The following is a 19,945-nucleotide window of genomic DNA, read 5'->3' as shown; positions in this document are numbered from 1 at the left end:
GGTTATTTATATTTTATTTTGCTCTGTCCTTATTGACAACTGTACAAATTTCTCTCCTTCATGGGTTTTCTTTCTTGTATACTTGAAGCTTCTCATTTTTCTCCCTTATTTTCCTGGACATTTATTTACCATATATAATGGAGCTAAAATTCCACACTTGAAATTAATGCAGCTGCCTAACACCTCATTTCAGATTATCTGTAGCTATGTAACAAACCTGAACTTCCTAGCTTAAAAAACTTAAAAAACTTCTTATAATTCTCTAGTCAAGATTTCAGCCAGAGCCCAACCACTTGGTTCTTTTGTTTCCTGTTACGTCAGGTGGGTTCACTATTCAGCTGCTTTCAGCCCATGATTGGATTTGTCTGAAGGGCCCAGAAGGTTTCACACATCTCTTTGGTGCTCTTCCAGACGGCCTCTCCACTTCTGTCACCACTCAGGACTCTAGCCGGGGCTGCTGTTCTACTGCATGGTGACTGGCTGCTCCACAGGAACGTGAGAACAGAAGCAGCAGGCCTCTTAGAGCAAGTCTCAAGGCCAGCCCCTGTTCTCAGGAGCAAGAGATAGAGTGTTCTCTTGGGAGGAGAAGGATTAAGTGTTACATCTTTGAAGGCTTAACTACCACTTATTTGATACAATCCAGGTTAAAGTTTGAGCCTTCAAGTTCTGTAAATGAACTTGTGGCATACTTTACTATAGTTTTGAAATTGTGTTGTCAATTACATAAGATGCCTGTTTTTGCATTGCTCACTCCATCTAAGAATAGAAAGACTCTTTCTCTTAATATTCTGTGTTAAAAATAGAGGAGACAGAAAGCTAGATTAAAAAAAAGGGACCACATATTATCTGGGGGAGGTAGTAATAGAGGCACCTTCATTTACCAATGTCTCTGGGCCTCAGTTTCCACATCAGTAAAGTGATTGGTATTGAGGTAAAAACTAATATAAATTTAATCTATAATCAGAGATGTACAAAGGTCACTTGCTTTCCATATATAAAGCTTATACTGACTACTACAAAAACTAAAAGTAAATGAAACCCCCAGCACTGATGGTTAAATTATGACGGTTGTTGAGAACTAAGAGTTGATACACATACCTTTAATGTTCACAGAGAAAATATGAATATGGGTGATAAATTGGTAATAGAAATGGATGTATTCTTAGATGTGGGAAGGATCATTTTATACATATGAACTAATGAATGATTATATTTCTTGGAAAGAAGTATTAAGTCTTTTAGGTTTCTATTTTCTTAGAAATCCTGGATAAATAGTTATTTGATCTTACTTGGTCTTCGTTGTTACAAACTTTCTTGGGCTAGGATAGATTCTTGATAACAAAATAGTGTTATTATCTAAAATTAAGGCTGTAGCAGCATGAATATTAATAAGAGCAAATATCTGGATTATTCCAGTGACTTAATACTACCAGCATCATCCCAGACAGGTAAAAGTGGAGGTTTAATGCAACATGAATATTTATGTAGACAAAAATTTTTAGACCATCTCTCTCAGCTGTCGACTTTATAATGACAGGTAACAGTGTCTGAGACAACAATAGCCATACTTTATTTATTTGAACTTTGTATTTCATATAGTGCTTCGCTATTTTTTAATATTATATAATCCTTAACAACCACAAAAGTGAGTTTTAACATTCTCTTCTTTTATAAATGAGAAGGCTGAGCCACATAAAACGTTTCCTAACTTATTAAATTCAGGTCTTTACCAGAATATCCCCTTTTCTACATCCTAAGAGATGAACTTGAAAATGCTCATGCTATCTGAGGTTTCCTTAAATATATTTGTCACCTGTGTCTGTACTCTTGTGCAACTGAAACAATATCAGAATAAGAATAAACTAAGGATGTTTGATTTCATTGGAATTTTTTTAGGCATTGAGGGTTACAGGAGACACTGAGTAAAGTTTTAACTTCACATAGTCTTTTGAAATTATCAAATGACAGAAGCATAGCTATATCTAAACTGAAGTTTATTTTCTTCTTGAAACTCACACTCCTAAATGCAGTATATTTTCTAAATAGTGACTATGTATCTTTTTTAGGTAGTGATACTAATAAATTATTTGCACATGCAAATCCGGGTGACCAACATCTGTTTCTTCTGGTCACTCAAAGCATTTATTATAAAGATGTACATTGCTAAATGAGTTTGGCTAATTTCAGTGCATTCCTATTAATCACTGTGGATTGTAGGACAGTTTTCTAAAAATGGAGATAAATTAATTGATACATGTTAACAAAAACTATAGTTTTTCAGCATAAAAGAAATTATAGTCTATAAGAAGACCACAAAATTGCCACATAGAACTATTATGTTGCAATGCTGAAAAGCCTTATTTTCTTCCATCATACCATTTGCTAGGAAGGGTAGAGATTAAACACTGCAATATATGTTGCCTAGCAACACCCACCTATTAGTGATACAAATTTTCCACTGAAAAACACTTTTATTTAGGTCATTGTCTTTGTAATTGCTTCATCAGAACTCTTGTCTCCACTGAAATGGTCTTTAAAAGGCTTTCTAGTCTTAGCTGCACAGAAGGGTAGAGGTCACTTAGTTTGGGGCACTTACTGCACTAAAACTAGGCCTTTGGATGGTGATCTCTCACAGTACAACCCATTTCTTCCCTGTTTTTACTTTCTCCTGTCTCTCTCTTTACCGATTGATGATAGAAGGCTAGAAAGTGGGGTGTGGTTTCCAATCATTTTAATACTTAGAGGTGCATTTTTTGCAGACTGAGAGTAAAGCAGTAACAGATCGGGTTCAGAAAGTTTGCCTAAATTCCAGCCCAAGATACCGAGAACACATTACTGCTATACATTTGGCAAGAATCCTTACTTAGCCCCTGTGGTGTTCAAGGGGGAAAAGCACAGGTCCAAGCAGAGGGGCACCTGAACTTAACACTTGAGGTAAAGTTATGTGCCTTTAGCTGAAGAGAATTCCACTATACATACTGTGGGGATTAAAAGAAAAATGAAAGGAGAAAAACAATGTGGTTGTTCTACCTGATGTTTTTCCTGAAGAGCATACGTCCTCTAATAAATGTGAGAGGAGCTCCTTTGGTAATGTTTCAGACCCAGTGTCTCCCATGACTGTGCTGCATGTGATTCCAGTATTGAAGATTCTCGTGTTTTGCACAACACGGCTTCGGAGTGCAGGCAATCTATCTGCCCCGTCTGCTGCTCAGAGAAACAAGTTGTTTTGTGTCAGTATTAAGGGAAAAGCTTCCTGTTTTGGACTTTTGTGGGAGATAACTGTCTGCAATGTGTTTCCTTGTGAAGGGCTTTTCTCGAGTAATCGTGTTTTTTTGTGTTGCTATTTTACCTTTGTGTACTGACCTTACCACTGACCACAGTGTAGATGTTTGCACTGTGCCTGCTCTACCCTCTACTCTCCCGTGAGAGCACAAAGATGCAGAAGATGCCCGCAGAGAGGAGAAGAGAGCGTCATTTCTGAGTTTATGTTATATGGACCGTATTTTACCATTTAGAATAAAGGACAACAGTATAAAATATTTTATTGAACAAAACAAAGAGTATTAAATTCTTTAGCCAAAGAGAAATTTTTCTCAAGAAACAAACTTTTTTTTTATTAAATAATTTTCTAAAGAGTCAGATGATTCCCAGACCAGTGGCTTAAATAAGTATCATAATGCCAGTATATCATACAAAACTATTTTATATCATTTTGTGTCTCCCATCTGATCTATTCCTAATTTGTTTGAATTATCCTGGGAGGAATAAAAATTAACAACAAAGAAACAGCAATAATAGTAGTAATTACAGCCTATTGAACACTTGGATGTACCAGGAATTATGTAAAGAGATTTCTCTGCTTTGCCTTGTTTAATCCTCACACCTGTGAAGTGTGTATATCACCAGGCCCGTTTCATCGATGAGAAAACCGAGGCTGAAGTTAAATAACATACACAAGGTCTCGTGGTTAATAGGGGACAAAAGTCCAGAATCAAACCCAGACCTGTGGTTGTAGAAATAGACAGTAGTTTCTAAATCATGTTTTTCTTGATACACGTTAAAGCTTTAATTTAATGGAGGTGAATGGGTTTTTTTGTGAGTAGCGAGTTTTAAAAAATACACTTGTAAATAAAAAAAGAAATGATCTTTAATTTTTCTTTGATCTTTCATCTGCCCAGTGAAAGAAAAAGTCAGCTGTGCAGACAGCCAATGGAGTATGATATAAAAAGGAGCCATTGGGAGTAGTTACTCCCAGGTAAATATGGTAAATGTGGGACAACGTTTATTTTGCACGTTGGTCATAAACCAGTCTTGCTTGAATTTTATTGACCCACATGTGCTCTCTGTTGCACTGCTGTCAGCACCACGGCACGAATAGCCATCAAAACCTGTGACATTTAAAAACCTACTAGAGGAGCTTGCTGCATTCCAAATGTTTTAAAGTCTTAAGATCAGTTAATTACTATAATACCAACAGTCACCAGAATGCCCCAGAATTTTCAGCTAAAATGCCCTGCAGTTTACTTTTTATCTGTAGAAATTTAATTTCCTTTAATTTAATTTAAATTCTTAATTTCTTCTCCGGGGAAAGTTTTTAAACACTTGAGTATCATCCACGGTGAGATTTGTCTGTTTGTTTCATTAACTGCTTTTAGGAAGGTTAGTCGTCATAACCTTGTTTTTCTGCCCTTCTGGTTACATTTAACTGTTTTTTTATAAATTCATCAAATGTACAGGGCGTTTGAATATTTTGGGACTGGCTCTGCTACGTAGTATTACTCACTTTTTTCTCACAGAGACACTTTGAAGTACTTAGGAGATATATTATAGACTGTTCAGTAGCAGTGTTTTTCTCACACATACAAACACATATATACACTTGTGTGGTTTTTTTTTATCGTTTTCAGGATATTTAGACTTCCTAACAGGTGAGGACCCTTCATAATTTGGCTCTAACCTGCATTTTCAGCTTTAATCATTTTCTACCAGCCTTAAAAAGAGTCCTTTTTGTATTATACTCTAATGATTTACCCCCATGACAATTTCCCATACGTAGTATTTCCCCCCAAACCCTCACAAGCACTACCTCTTTGCTCTTTGCCAGGAATGAGTTCCCCAACCATTGCCCAACTTTTGGATATGCTTGTGTGTGTTTATGAGTGGTGACTCTCTCTATGAGCATTTTGTCTTCATGTTTTTTTTTTTTTTTTTTTTTTTTTTTTTTTCCTTAACTAACTTGGGGACTCTCACACAACCTGAGGCATTCCTGGCACATGGTAGGCACCAAATAAATGTATGTGATTTTATATAAGTGCCCAGGACCATTTGAGAAGTTGATTTTCTCTGATACCATCTTCTTGAAAATATTCAAACAGCGTTTTGTTTTCTTTTTTTCCCTAACTAGGCTCCATGCCCAGCATGGAGCCCAGCATGGGGCTTAAACTCAAAACCCTGAGATCAAGACCTGAGCTGAGATTAAGAGTTGGATGCCTAAACTACTGAGCCATCTAGGTGCCCCTATACAGCTTCTTTTTATTTTATTTTTTATTTAAAAAACTTTTTTTACATTTATTCATTTTTGAGAGACAGTGCACAAGAGAGGGAGGGGCAGAGAGAGAGGGAGACACAGAATCCGAAGCAGGCTCCAGGCTCTGAGCTGTCAGCACAGAGCCTGACGCGGGGCTCAAACTCACAAACCACGAGATCACGACCTGAGCCAAAGTCAGGCACTCAACTGACTGAGCCACCCAGGTGCCCCCTATGCAGTTTCTTAAATCAGAAATTACATTCCTCTTATTAGCATTAAAGCTGAATGTTATCATATTCTTACTAGGATTGCCACCCTAAATCATATCAGACCAAAATCAGTCAGCATCTTTGACATTTTTACACATATATGTGAACGCACATCCACATCCACAAATACTTGTCAGTGAGTTTTTTTCCCCCCTCATGTTTTTTATCAGAGTAATAATGAGGTGAAGTTCACGGAAACAAGATTTTGTTTCACATGTACAGCATTCTTATTTCCTCCGAGATAATGGCCAACATCTATTTTATTGAATAAGATGGCACATGAGTTATGGATGACTCAGTGTATGTTCGCCCAACAGGGAGAGTTGTTTGTGCTGAGAAAGTGGTGGTTGGTGGCATCTGTACGTGTTAATGACAACCGTTAACTGTTACAGATTATTTTTGCTTAGTAGTTCTCAAAAGTAAGATCCTCTTAGTTTCAATGAATGCTAATGTAGAGAGAAAATGAAAAGAGGGTCATTGTCACAGATCTCTTTATCAGCCATATTGAGGTAACTGTGAAGAAAAGTAACAAAAATAGGTGATAAAAGCATTGTTTTCTTTTATTTTTACTTGGTATCTTAAAATCAAACACTGTTTGTATGTTGGCCCCCAAACAACTCTTGACCGGGCTTCCTTGTTCTTTCAGGACTACTTTCTTTGATTTGATTCCAGCTCAGTACTGGAATAAAGTGGTTGCACTCAATGAAGTGGAATAAGCAACAGGTTTTCACAGTCTCTAAAAATGTCATGACAAAACTAAGCATTTTTTTAAAAAACTATAGACTCTGTTGTCTTTCTTTGTGAACATTGATGTTAATTACTACTTGTTTATCTGTTTTTAATTTTCATAGTACTGGAGAAAATGAAACTGGGTTTGGCACCTCAAAATGTTTGGCTCTTTAAGAGAACTCCTTTAGAAGCAACCTCTGTATAAGGAAGACTTCAGAGTAACAAGGAAGAGAACATTTAATCTTCAAGATACCATATATCGTAAATGTTACATGGTGCCTGAATTCAATTTCCTTGGATGTCCCTGTCTAAATATTGTCTTGAAGGGTTTGTTTTGAAATATTGTACATATTTATTTTCAAATGTATACATTGTTAATAAGCTAAGAAGTGAAAAATTTATTCCAGGATCATGTATATACTTTGAGAGTTCTGGAAGAATTTTATGTTGAAATAGTAAAACATTTTAGTCTCTGCGTTTGAAATGTTCCTTTTTTCTTTTTTTTTTAATCATCTCTTCACACCAAGACAGCAGTTATGAATTTGGACTGTCTCACTTAAGAAGGCTTTTTTGTTGTGTCTCTCCCTTCTCCCTCCTTCTCTTCCCCCTCTTTCTCCCCTGCTCATGTTTGTTTTTGCCTAATCTACAGTACTTAAAGGTTTACATATTGTGACTCATTCTTTTACAAAAGTTCAACAATTGCATATACTTCAAATAAGACAGTCATTTTCTCTCATTTTTAAATATATATCTTTTTTGAAAACTATAGTTAGTTCACAGTTTTCCTAGCTTGTAAGTACATGAATCAAGACATGCAAATATGTCAATCTGAGTCACTGGCCAAAAGATAACAATGACACAGCTGTTAGTATTGAGCCCAAGATATTTTTACATACACATGTAAGCATAAATTGTCTTTCTGCAATAAATACTTTTTTGATGTAAACTTACTTTTCAAAAGCTTTTTGAAATAGCTCTCCTAGACTTGTTAATATATCTTTCCTGATTATTGTTTGTATTTAATAATAATTATTGATTATTATTTCTGATAATTGTTTGTCTTTTAAGACTAAAAGTTCTGCTAATCCATCTAGCCTTTTCCCTCGTGGAACTTTGGGAAAATGGCACATCTGAAAATAGAAGAGTAACACACTAATAATCTCTACAAATTAATGCGTTGCATAGTCACATGTGACTTTGTTTTGGAAGAAAAACAATGTCTCATTCTTCCATTGAGTAAATAATATTTGAATAAATATTAAATATCAGATGACAGAAAGATTAGAAGGTTAAATTGAGGCACTGTTTCAGAGAGTACAGTCAATTACAATATCTGTTTGTCACCACATCGTCATTATCTGTGAGCTTGCCCTTTTAGAATGAGGTTACCAGCTGGATAGCAAGCACGTAATTGGGAGACATCCTTAGAGGCACATGGAGTTTGGTTTGTGTAAAACATACGTGCTGACTTGAAAACCAGAAAAGATGAAAGGGCCTCTGCAAATCATCTTTAGAGACTTGATGCCCACATGAGCTGGAAGCTCCATCCTTCTCTTGCTTTTTCTGTGCTTCACATGTTTTTATCACTTTCTGTTGTTATGAAGTGTTGAACCCATCTGCATTCTCTTTCTTTGAGTCCTATGTCTATTGGCTCTGAAAACTTTTCTCAAAATGGCCCTGTTGAAAGTGGCCAACCTTCTGAACTCTTAAAACTCTTTATTTATGGCCTTTTAATTGGCATTTAGTAAAGGTGGGTATTATTGTTATACTTGCATCTCCCAATTCAGAGGTTTGGCAAACTTTTTGTGTAAAAGGCCAAGGTAGTAACTATGTTAAGCTTTGGAAAGCATATAATCTTTGTTACAACAACTCAACTCTGCTGTTAGGGGAAAAAAGCAGCCATAGACAACATGTAACAAGAGGCCTTGGCCAGATTTGACCCTCGAACCTTCTTTTGTTGACTAGTTTGAGCTAAGTTTAAGGTAAAAACTCCCATCTTACTCATCTTTATGAACTTTGCTGCACTTTGCATAGGTAGTAGTATGTTGATAGCAGGGCTCAATGAATTATTTTTGGACTAATAAGGAATTCTATAAGGGCCAACACTGACAAGTGGTATGGAGAGTTGATCATGAATAACCTTGTATTCAGTGCCAACTTGGTAAGAATCATAAGGGAAGTAAAGTTTTCTAAGAAGGAAGATGGGTACTGAGTGAGGAAATAGCATCTTTGAGGATAGACAGTGGCCATGGTTTTGCAGAGAGTATTTTAGCTGTGGGTGGTGAGCCTACATCAGAAAGAAAAGTGATTTAGCTGTGGGTGGTGAGCCTACATCAGAAAGAAAAGTGATTTATCAGTCTTAATTTCTGTTGCTTCAAGCAACCTCTTTGTTCCTACTCTCTTCCCCAAACTCGATTGTTTTTGTTGTTCAGAGCCTTCTTTACAGTGTAGTCTGTATGTTTCTTCATTATCATTACCTTCCACATTCTGTCAGTATTTGTTTTGAGTTTGAGAAAGGTGTTTGTGAGGACACAGTGCTTTGATTCAAGAATGTGGGTACCATGGTCACGTACCATAGGCACTCAGAGTGAGATTTCTGCATTGAGGAAAGAAAATGTTGATGGCAGCCACCAAAAGTGGGGCTGCAAAAGTGGGGAAAGAAGTAAAGTGTGGCTCACATTCCTAAATGAAGGACTGATACAACCTGATTTTTGCTATTCTGTATACACTAGGCTTAGATGTTCCCCAGCTCATTTGTATTATAGAGGTTTCAGTTGGGTATATGTTGTAATAATAGCAGTCAACATCATTTATAAAGGCTCACTGTTATATATTAGGACTCTGCTAATTGCTTCATATGCTTTATCTCATTATTCTGTATATAATGGTCCAATGAGGCAGATGTGTGTCCCCGTTTTCCAGAATTTTAAGACAGTTGAGTCATTGCCCAAAGTTAGGTTGCAAGTGAGAGGAGAGTTGGGATTTGAAGTTGAATAACTCAGATTCTAGTGACCAGAGTCTTGACCATCAAATTCTCCTGGCCTTCATTTCTCACTGAGTCCGTGGTGACAGTCCTGACCTCTACTATGTGCAGGAGGTATGTGTATGTGGTCCATGAGACTTGGATTCCCCCAAAACAAAATTCCATTTATTTATTTGTTGATTGATTGATTGTTTGATTTGTTGACTGATTGTAATGAACAGGATTACCAAAGGTGCAGGCAGTAGTTAATAAAACAAAATTAAAAATTCTTGAGAAAGTAAATTGAAGTAAATTTCAAATTTTTAAGAAATGGAGTTGTATTATCATAATACATATTCATACTTGCCTTGGCATAAATCATTCGAAAACATACAGGTAAAATAAATCTTGACTATGCAACTGTTAACCTACAATCCTGATGTACCTTGTATCTTTGCACATAGACCTAACATTGCAATTAAAAAATAGATAAATAAACCAGATTGAGACTTAGGATAAAAAAAAAAAAATAGATTGCAAAACACCATGGACTATCTATATCAAATACAGAAAATATACTGGTTTGCCAAAATGAATAATTTGATATGAACTTCACCATAAAGAATGCATACAACCTGGATGGGATCCTGGAAAAGAAAAGGGACATTAGCTAAAAACTATAGGAATCTGGTAGCAGTTTAAAGAGGAATGGTATGAGTAGCCTCAGAGGGTTGTGAATGTCCCATGATTTGTGTACACTTAGAGAAGCTGAACTGCTTCAGAAGGAGATCTTCCACCTGAAATTACTCTTCAGCCCTCTTGTCTTTCTTGACTTTGACATATTTTTAAAAGTACAAAGCAGTTAGATTTGCTTTGTACTTAGCAAATCTAAGAAAATTAGACAAATTTTGTCTAATTTTCCTCAAGGTTGATTCATTTTTTTTGTAAGAATACTTAAAATGCTGTGTTCTTCTCAAGGCATCCCACCAGAGGGTACAAGATGTCAGTTTGTCCTATTCCTGGTGTGGTAACTTATTACTTGGTTAAGATGGTTTCCAGCTTTCTTCATTCTGAAATTAATTTGTAGTTGATACTTATAGAATATTAAGCAATTCATAAGTTTTATGAGGAGATACTTTAAAACCATATAAATATCCTGTTCTTTACCACTTTTACCCATCAATTTTAACATGGATTGATGATTCTTGCCTGAATCATTTATTACTATGGTAAAAGCCAAATTGTTTCTTTTTTTAATTTCATTATTCTTCTACGATTTTTAGTGTTCTACTGTAAGATAGAATTCTCCTTTATCCATTAATTATGCATTTATTTGTTTATATTAATATGGCTTCCTATTGTATTAGGAAATGCATTCCTATTATCACTTATTTTGAAAGTAAAATTGCACCAGAACTGAGGTATTTTCAAGCTGGTGCCTGTGTCCCTTGACATAGTCCCAATATTCTTTGAGCCCTTTTTTTACTTTTTGGCACAACAAGATATTCCAGGCTCATCTCCTTTCTCTGCCTCAGCTCTGGAGTCAACCATTTCTCCAAGGAGTCCTAGTTCTTAGCTGGTCTGAATTTAGCAAATAACTCCCCAAATAAAATACCTGATTTTTCTAAAAACAGAAGTTAATTTAGCATCCAATATTGCCATTATGGAACTCTGGAGTCTAGATAGGGACATATGGATATAAATAAGCTCAAAATAGAGTAATCCATATGCGAATGAACCAGCTCCACCTTAGGGGTCCTTAGCTGTAGATCATCACCATCCTAACTGCCTTGAAACCATGAGGACTAGTCTTATTATTATGCCCTTTATCTCTGTTTATGTTGGTCACTGCAAGAGACCCAGACCTCCTTAAATCATTCTTTACACCCAGGTCCCTCATTTCCATCAGCTTTGTACAACCCCTGTCTCCCAAACCTCTGGACTTCCTTGGGCCGTTATCCATCCACAGAATGAATCTGTGAGAGTCAAAGTTTACCTTTTGTGCTGTATAACTAGGTATTGCCTCTCTCTCTCTCTCTCTCTCTATATATATATATATAGAAGAAAAAAGCAAGTAAACCAAGTTAGTTTCAGGAAATCTGAGAAAAGAGTGAAATAAAAAAAAAAAAAAAAACCTCAAGAGTATATCCTAGTGCCTCTATACCTTCAGCCACATTCTCTTTACACAGTACTGAACAATTACTGTTTTGTTCATAATCATGACCCTTTGCAAGATTACCAGTCATCAAAGGAAACAATTATGTTTAGTTAATTATACCAAATTCCAAATACTTAGTACAATGTCTATCTAGCTCAGTTTTTCAAAAAGTAAAATAATGGTTAATTCTCAATTAAGATAATAATTAGAACTTCCATCACCAACTTTAATTAAGTTGGATTCTTGATCTAACCTTCTCTTTTAAACCTAATAAAGAGATCTGAGTTTGGCATAAAAAAAAAAAGTTTGACATAAACTTAACTTTCAAAACTGCAATCCCACTCTTCGATATCTACAAGAGAATTGAAAACCTGCCCATCTAAAGACTTGGATATAAATATTCCTAGCATGATTCATAATAACCCCCCAAATTGGAACCACTCAAATGTCCATCGACTGACGAGTGTCCAAACAAAACATGATGCATTCACACACTGGGATATTATTTGGCAATAAACAAAAACTGCTTACACTGCAACAGTATGGATGAACCTCAGAAGTATGATATTAAGTGAAAGAAGCCAGGCACAAAATAACCACGTAGTATAAGCCTCCAGAAACAGTAAATCTTCAGAGGCAGAAAGCTGATCAGAGGTTGTCAGGCGCTGAGGTAAAAAGGAGAATGGACTATAAAAAAATGAGGGAGCTTTGTGTAATAATAATGTTCTGAAACTGGAATTTGGTGATGGCTGCACAAGTCCGTATTTACTAAAAGCGACAGGATTACATTACGTAAATTGTACATCAGTAAAGCCAGGGTTAGGAAAAGAGATCCGAAGCAACTCCAGGTCTAAAGCAAGGCAATGCTGGCTTCCTAGCTCTCAGGAGGCGCCAGAGGTGGCCGGGGAAGTAGGTTGGCGCCTTGGCCGGGTCTCCGCCTCCTGCGCACCAGGTGGTCCCGGGGCGACTCCTCCCCAGGCCGCCGCTTCCACCACGTGTCTACCTGGGCTTCGCCTCCGTCTCCAATTTCGCCCACGTTGTAGCTGTGGGACCTGCCGTGAACCTCCAAGGCCCTGGCGGACGCCACGTCTACCAGCTGTCCTTCCAGAGTCACCGAACCTGGCGTCTTGCACATTTCCAGCTTTCTTGCCTGTCGGGGTAAGTGTGGACCAGCCCAGGCCGCTGCAGGGGAGCGAGAGGAGCCCTCGAAGCCACGGAGAAGTCCGAGGCCCCAGGCGGGTGCTCGCAGACGCCCACGGACGCACGTTCCTGAGCAGTTGGCCCAACTCCGACCAAGATTACAAATTGCTAGCGAGACTTCGGTCTTGAAGGACAGTATGGTGCTTTATACATTATTTGAGACGTGAAGTCTTCAATTCAGAAAATGCCTGAGACTGGAAAGTCAAGTGCGAGGCAGAAAAACAGGAGGCCATGCTCAGGGTATAAGCGGACACCTCCCAACTTCTGGGCACTTCTCTTGGGGCCTTTCTCCTGCTTGGAGTGAGAAAGCACCACCGCCTTCACCATGAGGAGGAGAATAACCTCTTTTTGAGTGTTGCACTCCCGTCAAAAAGGTAACCCCTTTAATCCTTTTATTTGCAGCATGCGTGGCTGGTGAATTGTCAGTGGGTAGTGCCCTTTCTATAAATTGATGCCTCTTAAGTTATGAGAGGACAAAGCCAAACTGGTGTTCTGGGATTACCGGAACTCTTTCTTGCCTCGGGAGAGGAATTTGTCTCCCTTCCCAAAATGTATTGGTAGAAACCTCCAGTGGTTCTAATCCCTCTTCTAGGGTCACTGCTGCAGTACCTGTGGGCATTACCACTACGAAGCAGAGGTTTGGGCTTGTCTTTTCCTAGAGAACCCCCCCTCCCCCACCCCATGCACCTTGCTGCCACTGAATCAGTAGAATTAACCCTCAAATGTCTGGTGCATGTGTACACACACCTAACTCAAATTTCCTTATGAGCATCTCTCTGAATCCAAAAACTGTTTGGAACTTGCTCTCAAATGTTACTGCACTTTCTTTCCTATGAGAGCACTTATATGCCAGTCCACTACAGCTGAATGGACTCACTTCTGCCATACCCACCCACAGTCCGGGTAGTTATGCCAGAAACTCAACAGTGAGCCCCTCAGACATCACTGCCATCCTATTTAGTGTGTCACAGAAAGAAAGGCCCAGAAAATGCAATTAACAGCATCAAGTCCAAATATTTCTTCATATCGTGTCCTTACTTCCTTGGTTGCTCTTTCTTCGCCACCTTTGTGGTTCTTCTCTGATGAGCCCCTAGATGTTGAACCACCACAGTGCTTGTGGCTGGGACCCTATGTTCTTTCTGTCTGTACTTCCGGAAGTTATCCCATCCAATCGCGTGGAGTTAGAGGCCAGTGGTGGCCTGCTGATGATGGGGGCCAGCTTGGTGGGGGTACTACGTGTGCAGTTGCACAAAACTCCACATTCAGAAGGGCCCTGAGCTTAGTTTAATGCTCTGTTGTTGCTGTGTTAAGAGCGTTAGTAATTTAATCTTTGAGTTGGTGTTTTTTATCTGAAGTCTGTTGAGACAGTGGAGCACGTGCACGAGTGGAGGAGGAGATGCCCATAGTAGGTTTATCTGCCCTTGCTACTCCATTAGCATTTATGGTGCCAGGTGAGCACAGAACTCTGGGAGGCCCACAGTACAAGGGGAGAGGGGATTCAGTGAGACTCAAAGAGAGAATAAGATAATTATGTTCTATCTGTGACTGAAAGTGGGGACACTGACAGCTTTAAGAGGCCACACTTTTCATTTGAAACAGAACTCACTTGGAAAACAGAAAGAAGACAGTGGTGTTCTAAGAACACAAACATCCAAGAGCCCTGTGCACATCCGAAAATGTCAGGGAGCTCTGTGAGTGTGTAAATGTGTGTGTTTGTGTGTGTGCGTGTGTGCATGCACGCGTGTTGTGGCAGTGAGGATGGTGGTTTGAAGGTTAAGGCCCATACCATGCACAGCAGTGCCTGTTATGAGGCTTCCATCTGTAACTCATTTTAAAAAATATTTTTTAATTGAAATATAAGTGACATATAACACTGTGTAAGTTTAAGGCATACAGTGTGCTGGTTGGGTACATTTATATATTGCAATGTGATTACTACAGTAACGTTAACATCCTTTTCACACCTCTATCATTTTTGTGTTGGGAACAGTTAAGATATAGTCTCTTGGCAACTTTGAAATTTATAATACAATATTGTTCACTGTTAACACTCTGTTGTGTATTAGATCTCCAGAACTTACTTGTCTACCAGTTATAAATTTGTACCTTGAAACAACATCTTTCCAATCCCTCCCTACCAAGCCTCTGGTAATCACCATTCTACTCTGTTTTTATAAATTCTTTTTTTTTTAGATTCCACAAAAAAAAGTGATATTTATGCTTCTTTGTTTGACTTATCTCACTTAGCATAATACCCTCCAGGTTGATCCATGATGTTACAGATGACAGGATTTTGTTCTTTTTGAGGCTGAATAGTATTCCATTGTAGGTGTGTGTATGTATATATATATACACACACACCCACCATGTTTCTTTATCCATTCATCACTTGACGGACACTTGGGTTTCCCGATCCAGGCTGTTGTGAATAATGTGTTTCCATGTTTTGTCAATATCTTGGCTGCGATGAACATGGATGTGTAGATATTCCTTCAAGACACTCTTTTCAGTTCCTTTGGACATATACCCAGAAATGGGATTATTGGATCAAACGGTATTCAATTTTTAAGTTTTTGAGAACTGTTATACTGTTTTCCATAATGGCTGTACTAATTTATATTCCCACTAGCATGGTTCCTTTTTCTCCACATCCTCACCAACATTTGTTATCTTGTGTCTTTTTGATAAAAGCCATCCAGCAGGTATGAGGTTGATAGCTAATTGTAATTTTGATTCACCTGCAACACTTAAATTCACATACCCCTGGGCTCAACCATTTCTATTAAGAGCAGCGGCTTCTCCTGACAGAACTCACTGTGTCAGCCACCCACCTGGTGTTGTGCATCGATCCGAGGTCACCAGCCTAGACTTCTGATTCCTTCAAGCATATTTTACTTTGAGGACCTTGCTATCCTTCCTGTCATCAGGCTTTTAGGAGGCACCTACTTCCATCCCATATACTCCCTTAATCTTAGAATTTCAGAGTTGAAGCAAGGTGCTTTTTTTCTGCCTCACAGTCCTGTGGGATCGTCATGCAAATTGTTCCATCCTTTCTCCTAAAGTCTGCACACAGTCAGGGCCAGGGAGAAGATGCCAACCTCCCAAAGTCAAACCAAAAGCCCCCCTCCTCTTTTTCCATAGGACTTGTGCCTTCCTAATGTACATCAGTGTAGCACCGTAGTTGCAAATGTCAGTGCCAGAGCCAGAGTGCCTGGGTTCCGATTGTGGGTGCTCATATCTTACCAGCGTGACATTGAGGAAGTTGCTTATCTTCTCTGTGTCAAAATTGGCTTTTCAAAAAAAAAAAAAAAAAGAGGGATAAGAATGGAAGTACCTCATAAAATTATTTTGAGACTTAGATAAATTTTCTGTGTGAAGGTTGTATAACAGTGACTGGCCTGTACTAAGCATTATGAAACTGTACTCTATTATTAATTTTTCAAAAATGGCTAAAAAAGAGATATTTATACAAGCACCGATTTAACCAGTACTTACTGTGGGCTTAGTACTGAAGATAAACTGTTGAAAAGAACACATCTGGTTCCTGCTTGTATGGCTCTTATAACTTAGTGAGAGAGATGGACGATAACCAAGCTCGTAAGTAATTAAATTAATAACTATAAAATGGAATAAATATTTTGAAAGAAACAACTGTGTGCAGTGAAAAAGGATACAGGAGAAAGACCTAATTTAGATATAGTCACCAAAGAAGAATTCTTTGAGGAGGTGATCTTAAGCCAATGAAAGATGAATCAAAGGAACTATCAGTGGAAGAGTATGGGGTCATTGTGGCAGGAGAAGCTTTATAGTCAGAGGGAACAGCATGTGCAAAGACCTCAAACGAGGATAAAAGGCTGCTTTGTGCAAACACCTGAAAGCTGGTGTGTCTAGAACCTATGAGCAAAGTGAGACACTAAAAGATGAGGTGGGAGAGGAATCATGCAATGTCTTATATAAGCCATGGGAAAGATTCGACATTTCATTATAACTGTAAAACTTTTATTAAAAAAAATTTTTTTTTTTTAATGTTCACTTATTTTTCACAGAGAGAAAGAGAGAGAGAGCACGAGCAGGGAGGGGCAGAGAGAGAGGAAGACACAGAATCCAAAGCAGGCTCCAGGCTCTGAGCTGTCAGCACAGAACCTGACACAGGGCTCGAACCCATGAGCTGTGAGATCATGACCTGAGCTGAAGTCAGATGCTCAACCGACTGAGCCACCCAGGCGCCCCTAAAAAATTTTTTTAAAGTTTATTTATTTTGAGAGAGACCAAGAGTGAGAGTGGGAGGGGCAGAGAGAGAGGGAGAAAGAGAAACAGAAGTATGCTCTGTACACTGTCAGCATGGAGACAGATGTAGGGCTCAATCTCATAAACCATGAGATCATGACCTGAGTTGAAATCATGTCTGCTGCTTAACCAACTGAGCCACTCAGAGACCCCTTATACGTGTAAAACTTTTAATAAGGGCACCAAAATGATTTGTTGAAGTTATTATTACTTTGTTTCTGGTGTAAACAATGGACCTTTTGGGAAAAAATCAGGGAGACCAATTAGTAATTTTGGAGGCAATTATAGTGGTTTGCATTAAGGTTTTATTTACTTATTTATTTTAATGTTTTATTTAGTTTTGAGAGAGCGACAGAGACAGAGCGTGAGTAGGGGAGGAGCAGAGAGAGGGAGACACAGAATCCGAAACAGGATTCCAGTCTCTGAGCTGTTAGCACACAGCCTGATGCAGGGCTTAAACCCATGAACCGTTTGATCATGACCTGAGCCAACGTCAGACGCTCAACTGACCAAGCCACCCAGGAACCCCTGCATTAAGGTTTTAAAAATGGCTACAGGGACAAGTGAGTGAGTTTGAAGTTTGGTTTGGAGGAAGAATGGATAGAACTTACGGATAGAATACGAGGATTAAGACTGGCCCCAGGTTTTTTGCATGAACAATGGGATGAATGGGGTCACTTGCAATGATTAAGTACAAGTGACAGAAGAAGAAAGGGGATTTTGGGGGGAGTTATGAGGATGAATTTTCAGTTTGGACACTTTGAGAAAGCTGTGAGATAGTCAACTGTGAAAGCCAGTTGAAGCACAGCTTGTGACAGCTGCAGAAAAGGATTGGGGGATATAATCTCAAGTTTTCTGTTAGTAAATGGTATTCAAAGGATAAAAATTTATGAAGTGAAAGTGATCAAAAATGCTCAGAACAGGCTTCAAAAAGGACAAATTTAAAGGACTTAAGCTCCCTGGTTTCAAAACTTACCACAAAGCTATAGTAATCAAGACAGTATGGTATTGGCATATGTTAGACATATACATTGATGGAATATATTTGAGAATACAGAAATAAAACATTAATTTATGCTCAATTGATTTTTTTTTACCTTATTTATTTTGAGAGAGGGAGAGTGTGAGCAAGGGAGGGTCAGAGAGAGACAGAGGGAGAGAGAGATTCCCAAGCAGGCTCTGTGCTGTCAATGCAGAGCCTGACATGGAGCTCGAAACCATGAACCATGAGATCACGACCTGAGTTGAAATCAGGAGTCAGATGCTCAACTGACTGAGCCACCCAAGTGCCCCAGTGGTCAATTTATTTTTTACAAGAAAATCCAATTGTGATAGGGACTGGTTTTCAACAAATGATGCTGTGACAGTTGGATAGCCTTATGCAAAAGGATAAGGTTGTAGCTGTTTACCTCACATTATACACAAAAACTAGCACAAAATGGATCATAAGCCTTAATGTAAGAGCTAAATCTACCTAAAATGGTTAGAAAAAAAAAAAAAAACAACATAGGAAATCTTTGTGACCTTGGATTAGACTATGGCTTTTTAGCTATGACGCCAAAACCATAAGCAACAAAAGAAAAAATAAATTGCACTATATCAAAATTTAAACCTTTTGTGCTTGGGAGAAAATATTTGCAAGTCATATATTTGATGATGGCCTTGTGTATAGAATATATAAAGAACACTTACAATTCGGCAATAAAAAGACAAATAATAAAAAAATGAGAGAAGATCTGAATAGATATTTCTCCAAAGAGTATGTATATACAAATGGCCAATAAGCACATGAAAAGATGCTCAACATTATTGGGGCGCCTGGGTGACTCAGTTGGTTAAGCATCTGACTTCGGCTCAGGTCATGATCTCACAGTTTGCGAGTTCGAGCCCCATGTTGGGCTTTGTGCTGATAGCTCAGAGGCTGGATCCTGCTTAAGATTCTGTGTCTCCTTCTCTCTCTGCCTCTCCCCTGCTCATGCCCTCTCTCTGTCTCAAAAATAAATAAACATTTTAAAAAATTAAAAAAAAAAGAAAAGATGCTCAACATTATTAGTCATTGAGGATGAGCCCCTTCATACCCACTAGGATAGCTATAATAATAAAGACAGACAATAACAGTTGTTGATGAGGATATAGAAATATTGGAACCCTCATACACTGTTGAGATTGTATAATAGTTCAGGAAGCTTTGGAATGCAGTTTTGCAGTTCCTTAAAATGTTGCACAGGGTTACCATATGACCTAGAAATTCTAGTCCTAGCTATGTTGAGATAAACGAAAATATACATCCACATAAAAATTGTATACAAGTGATCATAACAGCATTATTGATGACAGCCAAAAAGTAGAAACAACCCAAATACCTGTCGACTGATGAATGGATAAATCACTGTAGTATATACTACAGTGGACATTATCCATCAGTAAAAAAGAATGAAATTTTGATACATGCTAGAATGTAGATAAACCTTGAGAACATGCTAGGTGAAAGAAGCCAGCCATGAAGGCCACATATTGTATGGTTCCATTTATATGAAATATTCAGAGTAGGCAGATCTCTAGAGTAGGCATACTAGCAAGCTGAGTATGAGGAAACAACCACTGTATTTGGTAAAGCAGCATTATCTTTATTTCCTATTAGACTCTAAGTTCTTTGAAGGCAGGTTGATAAGACCATCAGTTTGTATGGGACAAAGCCAGCTGGGGAGGGTTGTAGAGTGAATGGCAGGTGAAGGACTGTCTCCACTAGAAACAATAAGTGGAGACAATTGGCAGAGCTGGTAGGTGAAGGGGCAGATGGAAGAGGATATAGG

At 38.3% G+C, this 19,945-nt stretch overlaps 1 protein-coding gene across 1 annotated transcript in view; it reads left to right on the top strand.

Annotated features, from left to right (window-relative positions):
* The window catches only part of PIK3C3 (phosphatidylinositol 3-kinase catalytic subunit type 3), a 145,160-nt gene extending 137,695 nt beyond the window's left edge, over positions 1 to 7,465 (top strand). The window contains exon 25 of the mRNA XM_040478958.1: positions 6,648 to 7,465. Coding sequence (XP_040334892.1) covers positions 6,648 to 6,662 — 15 coding nt within the window. The 3' untranslated portion in view covers positions 6,663 to 7,465. The remainder of the gene's footprint in view (positions 1 to 6,647) is intronic.
* Positions 7,466 to 19,945: the final 12,480 nt, after the last annotated feature.

The sequence above is a fragment of the Herpailurus yagouaroundi genome, unplaced genomic scaffold (assembly GCF_014898765.1).
Source record: "Herpailurus yagouaroundi ecotype Mexico unplaced genomic scaffold, PumYag 142, whole genome shotgun sequence".
In the NCBI taxonomy this organism is placed as follows: domain Eukaryota; kingdom Metazoa; phylum Chordata; class Mammalia; order Carnivora; family Felidae; genus Herpailurus; species Herpailurus yagouaroundi.
Note: the sequence above shows the minus strand (reverse complement) of the source record. Positions and strands in the feature narration are given on the sequence as shown.